This window comes from Cygnus olor, chromosome 5 (assembly GCF_009769625.2).
Source record: "Cygnus olor isolate bCygOlo1 chromosome 5, bCygOlo1.pri.v2, whole genome shotgun sequence".
Taxonomy (NCBI): domain Eukaryota; kingdom Metazoa; phylum Chordata; class Aves; order Anseriformes; family Anatidae; genus Cygnus; species Cygnus olor.
In genome coordinates, this window is record NC_049173.1 from 40,094,474 (window position 1) to 40,114,369 (window position 19,896).

General features: G+C 33.7%; 1 protein-coding gene across 1 annotated transcript in view; it reads left to right on the forward strand.

Moving 5' to 3' along the window:
* Positions 1-19,896, forward strand: part of FMN1 (formin 1) — a 194,501-nt gene that overhangs the window by 163,163 nt on the left and 11,442 nt on the right. The window contains 2 exon segments of the mRNA XM_040558445.1: positions 6,521-6,572; positions 9,928-10,077. Coding sequence (XP_040414379.1) covers positions 6,521-6,572; positions 9,928-10,077 — 202 coding nt within the window.

A 19,896-nucleotide genomic window follows, 5' to 3' on the forward strand; every position in this document is an offset into this window, starting at 1 on the left:
TGACATTTTCTAATTTAGAGAAGAGGTAAAGGAAACAAGGCAAATGTGATCACGCCACCTGTTGTTTGTTCCCTTGCCAATAATTTTTAATGGACTGGCCAATTTTGACCAAATGTGGCAGAGTTAGAGGTCCTAAGATATTAAGCTTCTAAAATCTCAATAAAAATATGTGGCTAAATAGAGAAGAGTGACTCTATTAGCCTTCCAGGGAGAGAAAGGCTGTATCATGAACTCAACCCTTAATTAAACGTTAATGAATCCATCTGGGAACTAACTCTAAAATACAGATCAATAATAGGCCAAGTTTCATTTGTTCGATTGCTCCCAGACCTCCTTGCTTAACTGATACCATAAAAGAAAGATCTGTTGATTCTAATATGCTGGAATAGAAAAACTGTATAAGACATACAATGAAATAGTTACATGTACTTTCCAGGTTGTCTGTCAAATTTCGGGAGTTCATAAAGACAGCAAATTAGAAGTTAGCGACTAGCTAAAGAAAGCTAATCAAATTATACATATTAGAAAAATCAGTTGCTTGAACTCTGTACATAGAACACTTAAGGTTTTGTGGCGATTTTTTTTTGTTGTTGTTATAAGACAAAAAAGCTCCTGCGTGAGAATGGTGAACTGTAGTGGAACAAATTGTAGTCATATTAAGTATGAATTTTTCAAATTTGAAATTGAATACAATCAAAATTAGATTGGAAAATGTCTTACACTACATATTCTTTCCTGTTTGCTATATTTATGTTCGAAGTCAATTCTGAAGTAGTAAGATTTATTTTGTATGGAAATAATGCAGAAGTAACATATAATAATGCAGAAATAGTAGAAACTTCAGTCCTTATGCATAGCTCTAGATACATAGATTTTTCATGAGTATATTTCTTCCTACAACAGAACAGACACGTGCTTTAGGATTTCTGACACTGCATAGTTTGCTAAAATCTTTTAAATTTATTGGGAAAGGCTTTCAGTCATTAAAATGAAAAGCATAAGTGTCTGAAATAACTAAATTCATTTTTTTCTGTAAGCACCATTTCTGAGAACTTTTATATCCTATTTAGCAATGCTTATGATGTGTTTTCTGAAAGCAAATGAACCATTCTGAAATTGCATTCAGTCTTTATGAAATGTAAAATTTTATCCCAATAGCATATGGTACAAAATTAGAAATGTCCATATCTTTAGCAATTCCAAAACCCCAATTTCATTCTCAGTACTATACTTATTCTTGTCAGTTGATTCATGTTTTCAAAATGCAGTACAGATTATGGCTTTCTTTCCATTTTCTGATTTTACATTCTCTTGCATTCATATGTGTATGTCCACAAATATTTTATTATTTGCACTTGATACCTGTTAATTTGTTTAAAAAATTCTATTCCTTTTATTTCATTCCTTTAAAATTCACATTTCAAGAAAGGAGATTTTGGCAGTGTCAGGTAATGAAATGTATTTTCATATGTTACAGCATGCAGATTGTTCACTTGTGTAATTTGCAATGTATTTTAATGATTGCCTTTTTATGCAGCACCCTTTCTTTTTCTAGCCAGTAAGATAACACTAATAATAAAAAGATTGAATGGAGGTTGTGAACACGGTGCATGAGTTGTTAGCAACATGCATGTGGTTCTGCTATCATCATCTAATCAATAAAATCTCATACTGCATTGAAAACTACAGATTGTTTAACATGAAAAATCAAGTGACTGAACACTTTGGCTATATTAATATATATATACATACATACACACACTTATACACACTCTTTTGGAGAAAAGAGTGCTTTCTGGTAGTGCTGTTAAAAGGGAAGAGAAAGGTCTCATTTTCCCGAGACTTTACACCTAGTGGATGTCTTGAATAAAGGGTTTCTTAAAAATGAAGTTTGTTTTGAAGGTTTCACTGGTAACAGTTCTACTGAAAGCAAAAACAAGGGAGACTAAATCCATCCTACTGTAGAACCTGCTGTTCTTTATATTACTATAGTGTTTAGGATTTTAAGCCTGTCTAGAATTTTGTACGAAAACAGAACATCTGTATTTTTTTAATGATCCTCTCTAGTCTCTGTATCCATCTAGAAGGCCTTCGTTGACCTTTTTTCTCACCCTGCACAGTCCTTTCTTAAATACAGTTGTTAAGAAGTTTCCCTTTTATCACAGAATCATAGAATAGTTAGGGTTTGAAGGGACCTTAAAGATCATCTAATTCCAACCCCCCTGCCATGGGCGGGGACACCTCCCACTAGATCGGGTTGCTCAACATCCCATTCAGCTTTAAACACTTTCAGGGATGGGTCAGATGATTGTATGATGATTGTACTTGAGCATGGAGACATATATGGCGTACTTCTAACTATAGAGTCTTCTGACCTCAACATCTGATATCCAAGTATACCTGCAATGCATAATTTCGAAGAGATTTGGATCTGTTATCAAATGGTGGCATATCTTCATGCTTTAAAAAGACCAAGAAAATTAGAACGCTTGTTGCTTGTTCTCCTTACCTCAGTGATGGCACAGAATGTTACATCTGGCACTTTGGAAAGATAACTCAATCTGAGCTTCTCTGGGTATACACCTTTCTTCTTCAGCCCTTGTTTAAAGGGCTAATACATTTCTATCTTCACAAATTATGGGTGGGCTTCTTCTTTTGGCTCTCTTCCGGCCTAACTGCTTAAGAGGTTTTAGTCTTGACTAATAATGAATGTGAGTTCTTTTGTGCCTAGGAAATGTCCTGTCTTTTGTCTCACTGTCCAAGCTCTATAAAGTTCAGAGAGGAATATCATTAGGGGATTTGGTTTGGTTTTGCATGTTTAGGGTTGTTTCTTTTTGTTTTGGTTTCTTGTTTGTTTGTTTGTTTTTGCTTGTTTTCTGTGACTATGTCTTATCCAAGATTCTGTTTTAATCTAAGTGTGGTTGGTTGGAAAAGTCAGAAAAGACCCATTTCCTTACTTGGGACAAAAAAAAAAAAAATGAAATGCCTTGTTTTAGGGTAACATTTCCCCCACCCCCCCAAAAAAAAAAAAAAAAAAAAAAAAAAACATTAATTTGCTAGTCTCTAAATGTTCATGAAGCCTATTTAACTCAGCCTTGAAATAAAAAACTAAGAGTTCTGATTTCTCTACCATAACTGCAAGTTCTCTGGTCATTCTCATAATTTTGAACATTGCTCCAGAATGTCTGTAAAAGTTATAAAAAGTTATGCACAAGATCTTTTAATTCTGAAAATAATAAGATACTGAAAAATGAAAAAGCTGTAATGGGCACAACTAATTCAGTAGATTTGCGTGAATTATTCTTCTTACATGCATTCATATACTTAGTATCAGAGAGAAACGCCAGAAGACTTTTCCACCTGGTGTTAAATGTTTTGACTAGCTGGCCAGGTGTAATTCATAGTTTTACACAGTTGTGTCCACACGTTTTTCTTTCTTTGCCCTCCACTCTTGGAGCAAGCTGTCTCATCCTTCTGCTTTTGTCTTTTGTTTACTGGCCTTCTCCAGTGTTCAGTCTGTGTCACTATTCAATATTTACTTTCCTTTGTTCTTTGAGGGACTATTTCTTAGTAGCCAGATGTATGAAGAGATCTTGGTTCTGTTGTAGCTGGGAGTTGCTGTGCATTTATTAGAAGCATTAAAAATAAATATTTTCTTGTAATTTCTCAAGATAGCGTTTGACATGCTGTTTTATCCTCAGCAAGTAGAATATGTATCATAAATAAATAAAGTGTTTTTTTGTTTTGTTTCGTTTTTACCACTTCACTCTAGTACTGTTTCACTCTTAGAATTGTTACAGGATCATGACTCTTAAAATGCTTACTTCTGTATTTTAGTAAAAAGAAGTTGCTAGAAATATCTCGGATTCATAAGGCAAATTCATAAGATTGTACTCCATTTATTTTATTTTTCTTTTAGCTAGATACAGATAGCAGGATGAATAAGGCAAGTTTTGTTATAGTTGTTTGTATTGCAAAAGATTATTCTAACAGCATATTAGAGCTGCATATTTTGTCAGTAGATGTTTTCCTTTCAAAACTCTTGTCTGTAAAAAGATAAAAATTCTTCACTGATCCTGGTTTTCATATCTGTATTAGAAGAAAACATATTCATTAACATTGTCTGTTAGTCATGAGATAGGGTCTGTGACTTTATTCGGTATCTTAACCAAATCCAAACAGAAGAGCATATTAAGAAGCTGCATTTGGAGATGAGACTAGACAGCAAACTACATTTGGCAGTTCCCTTTATTTTCAAAGGTGGTCAAGCCTAATGACTGAGGGCAGACAGAAGGGTGCCACCTTACCAGATACAGTTTATGGTAAGTCATTTTGAAGGACCTATGTGTAATCTGTACACATTACAAAATTGCAGATTAAAAAATCTGTATTTTGCAATGTACATCTACATCTATATTGTGATTTGGCGCAGTAGGATTGGATCTGTAGATTGAAATAACAGAGGCTAATGCCACTATGTATACAACAGAGATTCAAGCTTTGGGTTAGATTTAATCTGAGGTGCACATCTCTACATCATGTGTTTCAAAACTGTCTGAGTCTCAACATCTTAATTTCAAAGTAATGCTTTTAAATAGTTATTGGGTAGACATGATTATAGCTAAAGGTATGGAAAACAGTCATACATATAATACAGTTACTTTCTTGCTTCCTCTTTTCCCTTATGTTGGTGTGCAAACAAACACACTGTCCTATTAATGTAAACTATGCAAGTTCTTTCCTAGAAGTCACACCTTTTTTCCAATTTCTATAATAAATTAAAATGTCTTTCCTCTGTCTTCCCTTACTCTGCTCTTACGAGATTAAAAAACAGTAAGTGGGTTCTTACCACCTAACTATAAGCCTATAATCAAAGTGGGTTCTTACCACCTAACTGTAAGCCTATAATCATATCCTTGTTATTGTCTTCTTGCTTATGTGCAGTTGTATCAGGGAACTGAGGATACTGGATTTCTGCTGTAGCTCTGAATGTAGCTATGTGGGGATTTTGGTTTACTTAACATTTTTTGATCTCCTTAACAACAGGAAAGAAATTATTAGTGTAATCATAAAGCATACAGTTTTATACATAGTTCAGATTTTAGCCATCTTTGTTTTTCTATATGTAGTTAATTTTGTATCAGGATGAACTATCAGAATTCTCATGTTTTGTACTTTTGATGATAAAAAAATATATAAGAGCTGTGGAAATAATGAATTAAGTATAGTAGATTAGTTGAATTTCTCAGGAGCCTGAAACAAACACATAAAAGAGACCTGCTGTCATAGCTGTCTTGCCACCAAGATTTGAGGTGGATAATATAATGGTATAGAATTCATTGTTTTCCTGACACAGGACACGTAACATTGTTTCTACTTTTGCCATAATGAAATAATCAAATAAGTATCTACAACACATTCACTCAATATATGTGTAGAAATTAATTTGTTTTGTCCATGTGCAGCAGTGCTGTGAAGTAAACCATTTTTAAGTGATTTTAGCTTAGTGTGGATCTCTGTGAAGGTACCCTTGTCATGAAATCGGATCAGTGGCCTTGTATGAAAAAAAAAAAAATAGTTTATAACTGTAACTGTATTCCAACCAGTGTATGCACTCCTGTAGACTAAGCAGCATGAAGATACAATTCTTCATTTTGTATCATTACCATGTCTGAATTCTGTTTGTATTAACATTTGCACTTAAAGAATTTTTGTGTTATGGAATAGCAATAACTTCACCACTTCAGTAATTTGTTTACGTATGTAGTATTCTGCTGCAGCTAAATTGACTATACTGTATATGGAATTAAGAAGAATAAATCAACATTTTCGGAAAAAAAATGCTTTTGCTTGAGTATCCAGCTCAGGAAACATTTTCAAAAGCAGAGAATGCCCATCCTTTGAAAACTGAATCCCTTTAAGTAGTTCGTGTCAGCACTCTGTAACAGAGGGGTTCACATTCACTGACTGTATTTCAAACTCTTGGCTTCTTTTTCAAAAAATGATGTACATACCATACATTTAAAACTTAGTACATGTGTTTTTATTTACCAACTTCCTGAACAAAATGTGATAGCTATATGGAACACTTGGTGTTAACTATGTTCAGTACCTGTTCATCAACTTTCAATTATTAGCACTGAAAAAATGGATTTAAATATGTAAGTTTTTGCAGCAATAAAGGAATATACAGCAATTTAATGATTTTTTTTTTTAATCTGAAACTCAAGTCTAATTATTTGGTTTTTATTTTGATAAATATCTATTTCTATATATTATAGTATCAGATTTAAAATGACTTTTAAAATCCAATACACCTTATTGCTACGCATACATTTATTGCTACGCATACATTTAGGTACAAGAAATAAACAAAAATTGAAAATTAGTAATTTTTTACCACTTTTATTATATTTAGTGTACAACCTATCCAATTTTGAATGTAAGAAATGTTAAATATGTAGGATCTCTAAAACATTATGGGAGTAATTTATATATTTGAAACGTTTTTCATTGGCAGCTAAAGAAGAATGTAAAAAAGAAGAGAGCAGTTTGGAAAATGCACAAAAATAGTAAGTTTTTTGCTTGTGTTTTCTAACAGTTTATTTTTGGTCAAAGATGTTATTGGTCTGGGAATTATAGTAAATAGAGAAAAGCATCTGTACTTCAAAGAAGTAGTGTACTTTCTGAAAATTTATGTAGGCTTCCAGGAAAGAGTTCAGTTGAATTTTTACCCAGTCTTCTGTTTGAGGTTTTAATTGTTGTCAACATTTAATTGAATCAGAGTCTTACAGAATATTGTAATAACTGATTAACTGCTTAATGTAGTAAAAATATGTTTCAGTGTCATAGAACCTTTTCATCACCTAAGCTATTGAATGCAGTATACTAAGAAGCCAATGAAATCTAAATGCTTTTGTTGCCTGAACATCTATTCCTTACTTAGGCCTGAGGAGGCAACATATGGGAAGAAGTAAGATACGTTGATTTATGGATAGATAATAAAATATTTAATAATAAATATTGTTTACCACATTATTTTATGAGATTGAAGTATCTGCTTTTAACCTTATTTGTGTTAGCTATGGAACTCTTTATATCAATGAAGGTAATTTTAGCAGTTAAAACTTTTAGTTGTAAAGATATCACATATCTATATGAAAAATACTAACTACAGTATTTTCTTTGTTTCATTTCTATCCTTATACATTTTGAGATTGTTTTGCTCTATTCATATAAAATGTAAACCAGCTGTAAGACAGTTTAAAGAAAAGCTTATAAAACATTTTTTTTTGCTTTTTTGAAGAACATCCATATAAAGAGTAATAGATAAGGTTTCTTCATCTGAAAATTAGAAAATGTAGTTTTCTACATCATAATGTATATGGTCATATGTTCAATTAAATTAATTTTTAACTTCAATGAATATTTATTCTTCATGGTCTAAAGGTAGATTTGTTGCAGTCTGTATTTTTATGTTAGATTTCTGAGCCCTGAGTGACTTGACCTAACTGAGACACCCAGATTAGTCTTCCTAGACAATCAGAAGAGAGAGAGGCACCTCCCAAACTCAATTCAAGTCTTAGGTGAACTGTTACCATTTGCTACAGAAGGTGGCAGAAAATTGGCAGAACTGTTGACTAACATTAGCTGGCTAGGCTCTTTACTTTCTGCCTACCTCCAAACTTTCCTTCTCTGGCACAGTTGCTCTAACGTTCTAGCTTTGTAGCCTTTCTAGAGCAGAGTAGACACTCAGGGGTACAAAAGTACGCTTAATTTGCAGTTGAGTTAAGGAATTAGTTGTCTGATAAAGAGTTTGGGTTTCACAAACGCGACCTAAATGTTCAGTATTTTAAGTTACTGATGCAAGGATCTGTTGCTCCTAAAAGTCAGAAAGTGGCACAGGAAGCTAGAGCAAGCTAAATGAAAGCAAAACAGTGCTACTTGGGGAACATCTGAAGATGAAACACAGAGAGGGGCAGAGGAGGAAAGAGAGGGGTGTAGAAGAATTCAGAATTCAGGACAGCTATAGTTGGAATGGTGTAGGTTTCAGTTAGGAAGGAAGAAGAGATATTATGTTAATAGGGCAGCTGTTATCTGAAGCAAACCTGCAAAGAAAGTTTCTGGTCCTACTGTCCCTCACTCAGCTGTCCTAGTCAAGCTGTATGAACAGCTGAGGAATACTTGGCCAGCTGAGTGTAATGGAGATGAAAATCACCTTCACACTGTCCAGTAGAAGTGAACTGTTTTAACCATATGACTGATGAAGGCATTTTAGTATTTTTAGTGTTTGAAATCCCAGAATGGTTAACACAGACATTGAAAGCTGTATTAGCTTATTTATTTATTTATTTATTTACTTTCTCCTGGTAGGGTCGCTACAGGACCCTTCAACTTGGAATATTCAACTTGGCTTATTCATACTCATTTCACTGTCATTCCTTTACCGTTGATCAGCAATTAACTTGAAATATATTTTCATGTCTCATGCAAAACCTGTGCAAGAAAAGTTATCATGTACAAGGATTTAAAAAACTATCAGCAATAAGGGATATTCTCCAACATGTCCTAGAAGCTGTATGCGTCTTTAAGGAATCAAAAAACAGAGCATATGGCTAGCGTAGCTCAAGTCTGAACTTCCTTACTTTGTAAAGCAGCTGGAGTAAATTTTGGTTTGTTTTTTGGGGGGGCATCTTCTCTGTCTTTGGATAGTTACTTTGTATTCTTCAAGCCTAGCTAATACTTGATGCTGACCTTGGCAAGTCCATATAAAAACATAAAATGGACTATGCAAATACATGTAGAAGTTAAGAAAGAAGTATTTCCTCAAGCTGCATCTATTGTTCAAGTAACATCTGTTTCATAGTTGAGAGACTCCTAACAGATCTTTCAAATACCTCTTATTTATTTTATTTTCAGTATTTACACTTCCTGTATTTTAGATTTAGGACCTATTGGCAGCTATAAAGAAGAATATAATTTTCCTTTGTTTAAATAAGTTTGTTTTTTCAGGAAAAATGGATTGTTTTGAAATATATTGTTACCTTTATTTTTAAATTATAGCATTAGTTTTAGTAAGTTTCACCAAATCTTACAGGATTGTGACATACACTTTGCAGAGAAAAGTGATTCAACCTTTACAGAAATGAACATACTATTTTGTTTTGTTTAGATGAGTCTCCACGTACTATCGCTAGTAATGTGAATTGCTTCATTTTATCTTACAAAGCAATGTCATAAAGGCAGTTAAAATGCCATCAGAAGTATCTTCTGTAATAAAAGGCTACTTTGAAAATATTCAGCTGTATAACAATACTGTATCCACACTATAAAATAAAAGGGCATTACAATATTGGCAATGTATTTTCATAAAATTAATTGCTGTTATCTGTTTATTTACACACTTGGAAGGAGATTTGTTTTCTCTAAGAGCTTTGCAAAATGATTATTGGCACTGACTGTGGCTTTTTTTGCTGCTACTCAGAATTCTCCCTAACTACTTGAAACTTATTTCTAGCCTAACCTGGAGATTTTTTATTGACTTGGCATATGACTCCTCCGTAGTCCTTCAATAAAGATAAATGGCAAAATAAGTTCTCTATGGAGCGTTGCAGAATAAAATTAAAGACATAGATACAATATAGCATTTCCTTTAATACAGTAAATCCAGTTTTTCTGTTTAAAATTGGTTTGACTGTGTGACATGTCTATATGATGGCTCATGCATCTGTAAGTTGACCTCCTAGGAGTGAGGTAGGTGTTGGAAGGTTAGTTATACTCAGCATGAATTGCTGCTATGATTTCCAAGGCTAAGGGGAAGTTATGGTAATTACCAGCCTTGACTACTGAATCAGGAACCAGTCCTCAGAGAAACTGTTTCCCCCGTGGGCTTATGTGTTGACAGTTTCTTTTCCCCCCCCATCATAGCTTTGAAGAAACAGTGGGATACTTTGGGATAAAGCCAAAGCCTGGTGAGAAGGAGATCGCACCAAACTATGTTTTCACGGTATGGTACGAATTCTGCAGTGACTTCAAGACCATTTGGAAACGAGAGAGCAAAAGCATTTCCAAGGAGCGGTAAGGTTCTAATAAAGTCATTAATACCATTTTAGATGTCTGGGAAACTGTTCCTTCTCAAACCCAACAAATTATACTCCTATATTTCACAGGCGTCATTGTTTTCTTTCAGATCTAATGGACATCAAGGAAAGATTATTCCCTCAGGGTGCGTAGGAAAATTCACCAAAGGCATGCTGTCCCCACAAAAAGATAAACACATATAATCTGATAAATTACACTTTTGTAACCCCTTCCAATTACTAGCTAGTAAAATGAAAGGGGAGCTGTGCTAATTTGTAACAGATTGCTTCTCTGTGCATTTTCATGTTGAACTAGCCTAAATGAGGCGATATTGCTGTCGCAGACAGTACAGACAAATAAAAGTGAATGCTTTTCCAGTTAATATACTGCACTTGCATCAAAGGGAAGCCCCAGAGATTCAGGCCACACTTAGCACTGTGTTGAAGCCCCACACTGGATTTACAGCACCACTTCTGACTTTTGGTGTCCTGCTGAGGACATCAAACTACTTGCCGCTAGATTTTATTAGTTAGAGTAAAAAATATATATATAAACCCTTCAATTATTTGCTTGATTTTCTTAAAGAAGCTAAAAATCTTTTACAAACAAAAAACACTTCCACTACAAGTGAACCATGTTTACCATATCTCAATTCATTTGAAAAGACCTAAAAAGTGCTAATGTGGTCATGCTTTGGAAAAGAATGGATTAATCACTTTCAGATGAAATATAAATCCAGGTGTGTATTCCAAAGTGACAGAGATTTGAAAGAAAAAATCTCTTAAAAAGTCTTAGCAAAAGTAGTAAAGTCATTTGCACTTATATTTTCCTTTTTGCTCCACATCAGTGGGGCTTCTAGATGTGTGTAAATGTAGATTTTTAAAGAACAAGATGTAGAAATTTTAAATTCCCAATTGACAACATTATGGACATTGTTTTGCAGATGTTACAGGTTTTAGACACTTGAAAGTTGTAGCTTTTTGTGTTGTCTGCTTTATGATTAGGTTGGTTTTAGAAACTGACAACTGTGAACATTTACGGAGAATCTTTTATTCCTCTGTTTCTAGTTCAATACACAAGTTTGATTTACACATTAGAAACCACGCAAAATAAGTAGTCACTGAGCAGATAACTATAATCATGCTTAAGGATCATCTCAGGGGTATACTTTTCCCTGATTCATTACTTATTTTTGTTCCATAAATAGTTCATCATAAATAGTTGTATCCATAGATACAAATTAACATCCAAGAAAAAAAAGGTCCAGATCATACATCATTGTTTTTTCTGTAGTTAGCACCTTGATGGTGGGATACAGTGATCCCTTCAGTGAAATTGATCTAAAGTCCCTTGTAAATGTTTTAATGCTATATTGGAAATCATAACAAAACTCAGTTTCTTAAAACAATATTCAAGAGATCTTTGTTTCTAAGTAAACTACTATGTTCTGTGCTTTCCTACTGGGGTGAGGTGAGAACTTCTTGTTGTTTAATAACAATTTAAATAAAATGTAAAAGTCAAAATGTAACTAATATTTCATCAGTTCCTTTAATATATACCCTTAGTCCTATTCATAAATGTAAATCAGTATCAGTAGAATGCAGAATGCCAGTTAGTATATTTCTTCAAAGTAGTGATACTTTCTGGATTATACAGACTTTTTTCAGAGTTCACTTCAAATTATTTTTGTAAAGTTTCATTGGTGTCGAAAGAACAATGCATTGTCCTTTACACTCAAAATCTGGGTGATTCATTGAGACGATGTGCTGCTGGAATGAGGAGCCTTGTGTAATAAGTAAATTAGAATGGCAGAAGAGCTGTTTTCATTATCCTAAATTGCTTTGTAATGTACTACTGAAAAGAAGAACCTCATGAAATCAGTAAATTAGAGGGATGGGAAAAAGCATCTTAATCATTTGAAAATGTCCTGTGAAGTCATGACCTTTTTAGGTTTCTGTTTTATGAAGTACGAGACTAACAGTTGATGAACTGCTGTCCAAGAAATTTTGAAAGAAAGCTAAGAGTCATTGTGCACATTGGTAACTAAAAACCTTAGTATGACAGGAATGGACAGCTGTCTTCCTTAACTGGCTAATTAATTGGATTCACTATTTGTTTTGCATTTTTAGAGATTGTAATTAAAAAAAACTGCTCATCTTCAACCAATTATTTTGTTGTGAAGGAAATTTTAAAGAGGAAAAATTGACAGTATAAGTGAATATTTTCAATCTTGGGTTCTAAACTGAAGCATTGACATCCTTATGTAAATACTTTTACAATTACCTTACCCTTCAAATTTCAGGATGAGCTGCAGAAGCATAAAATGGATCTGAATTAGACTAGGCATGTAGATACCTAAATATGGATTTCATTGCTTATATTTATAGGGTTATGTTAATATTAATATTGGGTTTTAATTTCTCTCTCATTAAATACAGCTCAGAAAATTAAAACATTAATTATAGTATGTACCATTATGCCATACCAAATCTATCATTAAAAACGTATTAGCTTAAAATTCATAGTAGTGAAACTAAATCAAAAGATGTATTCCAAAATTAAAATTTTATGCTGAAAACAAGCTACTTTGGGTTGCATAACAGAAACTTTAAAATATCTGAATTTCATGAAAAAAGGATACCACCTTTAAGAAAATGACAACCTCAGCTGCAAGAGCCTGTTTTGTCTAAAATCTACTTGGCTCCTAAATGTAACACAACTGTAGAAATCTAATTAGATTTCTATGAGGCTTTTTTGTAAAGTAAGGGAAGCACTTTAACTGAGCTGCCCTGCACTTAACCTACCATGAAAATAAATTAGCTGCCTGCAAGATATAGTTGAATCATTGTCTCTTTCCTGGACAAAATTTCCACACCATTTAGAAAAGCAAGACAGAATTACAGATAGCTAACAAACTTAGATAGATACAATAAATAAATGACTGTAGAGATAAAATGAAGAAAATTTGAAAGGAAATGAAGGAACTTTTTAATTTAGTGTATGTGTGCGTCCAGGTACATCGAGTTTTTTGCTTTCTTCTGTTTATGAAGTTTTGAGATTCTAACCAAATTGAAGACTAAAATGAAGGTATATTTTTCTGGCAACAGTGCACTTATACCATGGTGGATTGCATATAATTCCAGTCTCACTTCCTTTTTTTAGACTATTAATTTTATTTTCAGTGGATATGTCTGTGCATTCAGAATAAAAACAAATGTGTATAAATAACAACTTGAATACATTTAATTGATGTCAATGTCTACCCATAAATCTATTAAAGCATTCAAGATCTGCTAAAGTATATTTCAAGAGAATATTCTAGACAAGTCTGAATGTAGAGAAAAAGTATAAATATAGAAAAAATACGAAGTAGTTTGCAGTGACTTATTTTCATCACAAAATGTGATTGCACGTTTTGCAGAATAAGTGTGACAAGGATTATCATTATGTTTATGCTTTACATATGAAATACCTATATATGAAAGGAATTATTGCTGTTAATTTTTCTCACTGCTTACACAAAGGTAAGATTACAACATAGTTGCCATACTGGATTAAGCCATTTCTTTTAGATAGAACATATATACAAATTTCATAGCTCAGGAACAGAAATCAGAAAAGAAAAAAGAGAACCAAAGTTTGTCTCAATGGCTGGAGAAGACGTTATCATTATTTAATGAACAGAAATACATGCTACATTTTAAAAATAGGGCAAGTCCTATTTTTGAAAAGTCCCTTTTTAACACCTTTTTTGTTCTTGAAATTTATCTCTGTCACAAACCATGTCGATGGTCTCAGCTTAATCTTGTGAAAAAAGCTATAGTGACTTTTTTGGCACAAAAGCAGTAACAGGTTCAAAAAGCAGAAGGTCTGAATGTAGCAGTGTAAGTTGCTAATATTAAAGAGGAAAATGTCTGAACAGTAAGAAAGACTGAACAGTGCCCAGTAAATATTTGTTTATTATAGTAAGTTGGAGTTGGCTATACTTTTCTACTTCTTTCTTTTCTGGTGTTAATTTACTAAATACAGAATGAGTTGTATTGGTTGCTCACTGTTTCTGAACGTGAAGAGAGTAAGCTTGGGGAGTTCTTGTTTGTAACGCTACATGATCATAAGAGATACCATGTGAAATGCAAAAGCTCATAAAAATGCTGGCCATCAAAATATTTAGAATCTTTAACCATCAAGTAAGCTAATCTATGAGGCTATTTTGCACCTTAGAAATGACTGAAATTTGACAGAAACACTTGCCACAGAGGAACTAGTGAATTGTATTTTCATTTTCAATATTACAGTGACCAAGGAGGAAAAATAATCTTTGGTTCAAGATGTTATCCAAGTTTTAGATGACCAGATTTACTTTATAACTTGATTTTAAAAGTGAATTTCCATAACTGTATCTTCTAGAAATGAGGAAATTTTACATAAGGCTGTGTTATACAGTTGTAGTGCCAACAGTTCTAGCATATTATAATCATAACCTTCCTATCTTATCATAGTACCTATCATGATTCTCTGCACATGCACACAACTCGATGACATGGAATGGGGAAATTAATGAAAAGCATAATATTGTAGCATATAGCATTATAAGCATAATAATGAAAAGCATAAAACATTATACAGGTACTTGGAATAAGAAAATGCATAAGCCAGATGAAATTCCAATGACATTACAAATATAAGGTAACTACTTGATAAAGAATGTGTGCATGACTTACAAAATCAAGTTGTTATTCTTTAGAAAAACAAATAAAAAATTGAAAAATACCGAAAACTCTAAGGCACCAGAGCCAAAATTAAGCAATAAAGGTTTGCCATGTATGATGGCAGCTAGAACCTGATTGAAAATGCTGGCATTAGAGGCTGTGGCTGCATGAACCAAAGTGATTTTGGTACTAATGCTTATACAGGTCTGCATATTATTACAGGTCTGCATATCATGCACATATTAATGAGCTTTTGGTGGGAAAGTAATTAAACCTGTTGTTTTCAATAATGTGTTGCTTCAGTGTAACCTATAGTATCTCACAGATGGTAACATCCAGTCTGGAACCTCTAAACAGTACAAATCTTTCATTCATATATTTTGTTGTTGCTTACACATTATATAATCACTGTAGTGCAATAGCATTCATGCCATACATATTTCACAGTAGTTTTGGAATCTGGCCTACTGAGTTGGAGGTGATAGGTTAAATATTTCTGAGCAGTGGTGAAGTCTGGGACACCTCTCTGTGTTCTTATTTCAAAGGGAGAAATGCTAAGCAGTCTCCCCTCAGTACCAGGGTAGTCATATTCTTTCTCTATCCTTTTCTTTTGCCAGTTTTCGCTCCCTCAAAACCTTTGTCTATTGATTGTCATGTGTCTGTCACCTAAGACAATGAATAAAAAAATGTGAGAATCCAGATTTGCAGCCGTTTTGATCAAAGTGTACTATGGCAGAACACACTGTACTGAGCATTAGCCCAACTGCAAAAAAGGGCATCATCCAGCTATCATAAAATCTGCTTATCTGGTTGAGTGAAGAAAAAAGAAAAAAGTGGCATTCTTCATGGCTACATTCTATAAGCATTTTGAGTAGAAATTAGGTGGCCAATGTAGCCTTTTTTCTATATGAGAAAGGCAGAGTTGAAGTAGCTGATGAATTGCAACATGAATTAATAAAAAGTTGTACCAAATTGTTTAGCAATGCAGACAGAGAAAAAAAGTTTTTACACACTTCTGAGGTTAAAGTATAGCTATAGGACAAATCAAGGAGACAATTATGATTTACAGGCCTGTGTGGCAAAACAGAAATGGCTAGTTTCCATACAGCAGATCTGGCAAGGTGCTGCCTTAAGGCTCTTGCTCTTGGAAAGAAAAGCAGTGTTTCTTTTTAAGTGTTATTAGGGAACAAACGTACAACAAAACGGAAAACATTACTGAATCATTATATAAATCTACAGTTATCTACGTGTAGTTCTGCTCCCTTCCTTTCCAGCAGGATATGGAGAGAGAAGAGTAAGATGAACAGGTACAGAACAGCTTCTGCATAAGGAACTGTTTAAATAAAGGGGGATTTATAGGCTTGGAAAAGAACCTAATGAAAAGGATACAATAGACAACTGTACAGGCATGAAGGGCAAATGGGAAATAGTCATTACATACCTCATCTAATACTACAGTTGAAAAGCATCAAATGAAACTGCCAAGTGACTGGTGCAACCCAAATGCAATGATGCATCTTTACAGTAGGTATACTTAATCTGTTGAACACATTGCCACCAGATGTCCCAGGTGTCAAAAGTTTGCATTGCTTCTGAATGGTGACACTACAAATTCATATTAGAAAAATCTATGAAGGACTGTTAAATGTGAAAAGAGTTTCCAGCTGCAAAAGTATTCTGGGGATTATCACTGAATGCTTTGGCTGTCCTTACATGCTCCTAGGTATTTACTAGTACGCAGCTCAAATGGACTGAAGCATATTTTTAATCTGACCTGTTTAAACCTTTTTTGGCCTATTGTTTCCTTTTTCTTTAGCACCAGCTTTCATAAAGGCATAGAATTAGATTTTTTTTTCTTGTGATTACAGAGCTGAAATTTCTCACCTGTAAACAGATAATCAAAATATTGTCAGTAGATCCAGAAAAACTAGAAGCGAACCAACTGTGTTAGCAATTTGAGGTTTTGGAGTCAAATTCCACTGAGAACATACATTTTGCTATGTATGTACTAAATTAGTTAATGAACACTTATTCTAAATACAATTTAAAGATTTGATCAGTAATGATCAAGTTCTTTTCAGAAGGCTCGACTGAAAGCTTGAATAGCCAACTGTATTGTGCAACACAATAATAGAAGTGGAGTGTTCAAACTTTAAAGTCTGTTAGAAGGCTCCTGATTGTGAAGCTAACCACGGACTCCATCAAATAATCTGCCAGGCCAAGTAATACACAGGCATCTGTCTTCTAAAATTTTAAGACTGAAGTGTAGGCTGCCATGTTTTATGGGCTTACAGTGTTTTCAGGAAGCTGTGCTGTTACTTAAGGGTTAGTTTATGGTCTACATTCAGAAATTATCATATGACTGAGAGCAGTAAGGCATGTAACACATGAAAGGTAGTTGAGCTATGGGGATATTTCTTAGTCTCTCAGAGGGAGGTACTGTTTAGCTGTGTTTAAGGATCTGAGGTGGGTATGCAGCTTGGCTCTAGGTTGAACACTTGATGTTGAGCATAGCTGCCCCTGCTTGTTCATCTCCACCCATATCAGAAGATTTGAATTGCACAACAATTCCTGTGCCAACACAGTCTTATGGGAGAAGTTTGAACTTTATGTCATGGAAAGCTCAAGCGGAGTGATCATTCCAAGCTATTTCATAACCCTCAGCTATCCACATAATCCACCAGCTGCATGGAAGGAGCTATAGCACCAAAGAGAATGGATTATTCCAGAATATCAAGAGTTGAGAGAGAACCAGATAATTTTGTCTGTCTTTACACACCAGTAAGGGTTGAACATACCTGAGTAGCAATTGGCTTGCTTAGAAGGGATTTTATGTATCCTGACTGTGGGCTTTGGAGCACAGAATGGGCCAGCTCACACCTTCTGCTGTCTGACTCAATGAGAAGCACAGGTGAAAAAGACAAGAGTTTATCTGCTTAGATCCTATTGATCTAAGTTTGATCATATTTTTGCCTGTGAGGAGGAAAACTATTTTCATGAGCTTATGAGGGAGATATTTTATAAATACAAGCTTATGTATAAGTTTACTATGTTCCCAGTTATAAAATACATTTAAATATATATATATGTTTTTATTTTTCACTTATATCTTCTTATTTAGGAAGCCTGATTTCCATCCATTTTCCAGGGTAAGCCAGTACCTGCCACATACAGGCAGGAAAAAAAATAAATTATATTCACATTGATTATAGTAAAGATCCATACACAATATTGGACTCATGATTCCCCTAATTAAAAATACGTTTTGATCACTTCATTCAGTTTTGTTTTCCATATTGTGTGGTACTGTGCCATCCTGCTCAGTATTACAGTTGACACCACATATTCTCTATTCATTAGGGTATATTGACCTCCTTTGCTCACTCTTGAATGAGAGTAGTGTTTATTTTGAATGCATCCATATTGCAGCTGATCAGATTTTAAAGCTGAATTGACTCACATTCTTTAATTCTTATTTTTTCTTTTCTGAAACACACTGAAACACCAAAAGCTATTAGTGTTTAATGTCTTGGAATGGTAAGTAGACCTAGATTATGTCATTCACTGATTCATTCTGCCCAAAACACAATGTGTGAGGAATATCTATGATTTTATTGCCTACTCTATTTGAGAAGATTATAAAACATGCATTAAAAAAGCAGGTCTCCACTGAGGTGACCCTGACAGAAGTAAATCTTCATCTGTTTTCTGTAAAGACAAGCTAGTCCTTACACAAGCTAATGTGTCTTCCTATGCTATTTAATACTGATACAGGAAAAAAAAATCTTTTTGTTGAGTCTGTTCCTTTACACGTCTCCAAACTCTCCCTCGTGGTCATGGCTTTGTTCATGTGAGCTGCTCCTTTGCACATTAATTCACACAACAAAAATTCAGAAGAAAGGGTATATAGTGGTTGGTGCGATGTTTGGTTCATGTTTTTCAGCCTATGCCTGCACGTTGAAAATTGTGAAGCTCTGTTTCAGAGCTAGATTCTGCTCCTGTTTCTCAAGGATAGGGCTCTTGAGGAGACTCTTGTCAGACTAATTATGTATATTAACTGAACTTTCCTAAATCTAGAGAGTGTATCAGTACCTGTTGTCTTTCCTGCTGGTTATTGTACTATCTTACTGATTTCCCGACCTCCCTAGGGAGCCCTTTTACTATGTAAAATTCTGCACGTTCTCCCAACTTCTGTGTGGTGTTTCAAGTAACACGTAAGTAACAAATGAGCTCAAGTAGCATAAAGTGAGTAACCATTTTAAGTCCATATTTTGTAAACCTCACTCATTTTCACTAAGAAACTACTTAGTACAGTACATCTGTAGTAAATGTTTCAGTAATGTTTTTAAAAGTCTTAAGACGTTTTGTTGGCCCTTGTATTTAACACAAGACTTCAAGGCATTCCTTCTATTTTTAAAAAATTTCTTTTTCATCAAATTTCTATAAAGTATACAATGTTAACATTGGTTGCCTTCATTATCATCTAATATAACTGCAGTTACAAGTAAGAAGGGAAATTTAACAGAATATTTATTTAACTTACATTTTGACTTTGTCACTTAGCTTTTGTTTTACTTCAACTTTGAACAAGTAGTTGCTGAAGAATTAAAAGTAGCTGAGGAAGTTATACTTTTGTAAGAAGTTAAACAATTAACGTCTATATAAATTCTCATAAGCTATGTCTACTACCTTGAACAACTTTATAACAGTAACTGAAAATAGTAGCATATTGTGTGGTATGTTTGCACATTGGCTAATGATATAATATGTGTGTCTAAGACAACATCAGAAAATAATTGGTAGTTTAGTTCTATCCTTTCAATTGTACTTTATATGTAGTTCTTTCTGTACCTTATCTCTAATTTTACTTTTGATTTTAATATATTTTTGAAAGTATAATCTGAAAAAAAATGAAAAGTTTTTCTAATAAAGTTATACTATTATATGATTTATACAAATGTAATTATTTTTATTTGTGCTAGGGAAAGGTAGTACAAAAGAAAAAAAAAGAGTGAACAGCAAAGAGGCATACCAAAGTCTTATTAGCAAAAATTGTGTAGTCACTAGATAATTGTTTTTTAAGTGATTTGTTAATTTTTACTTACCT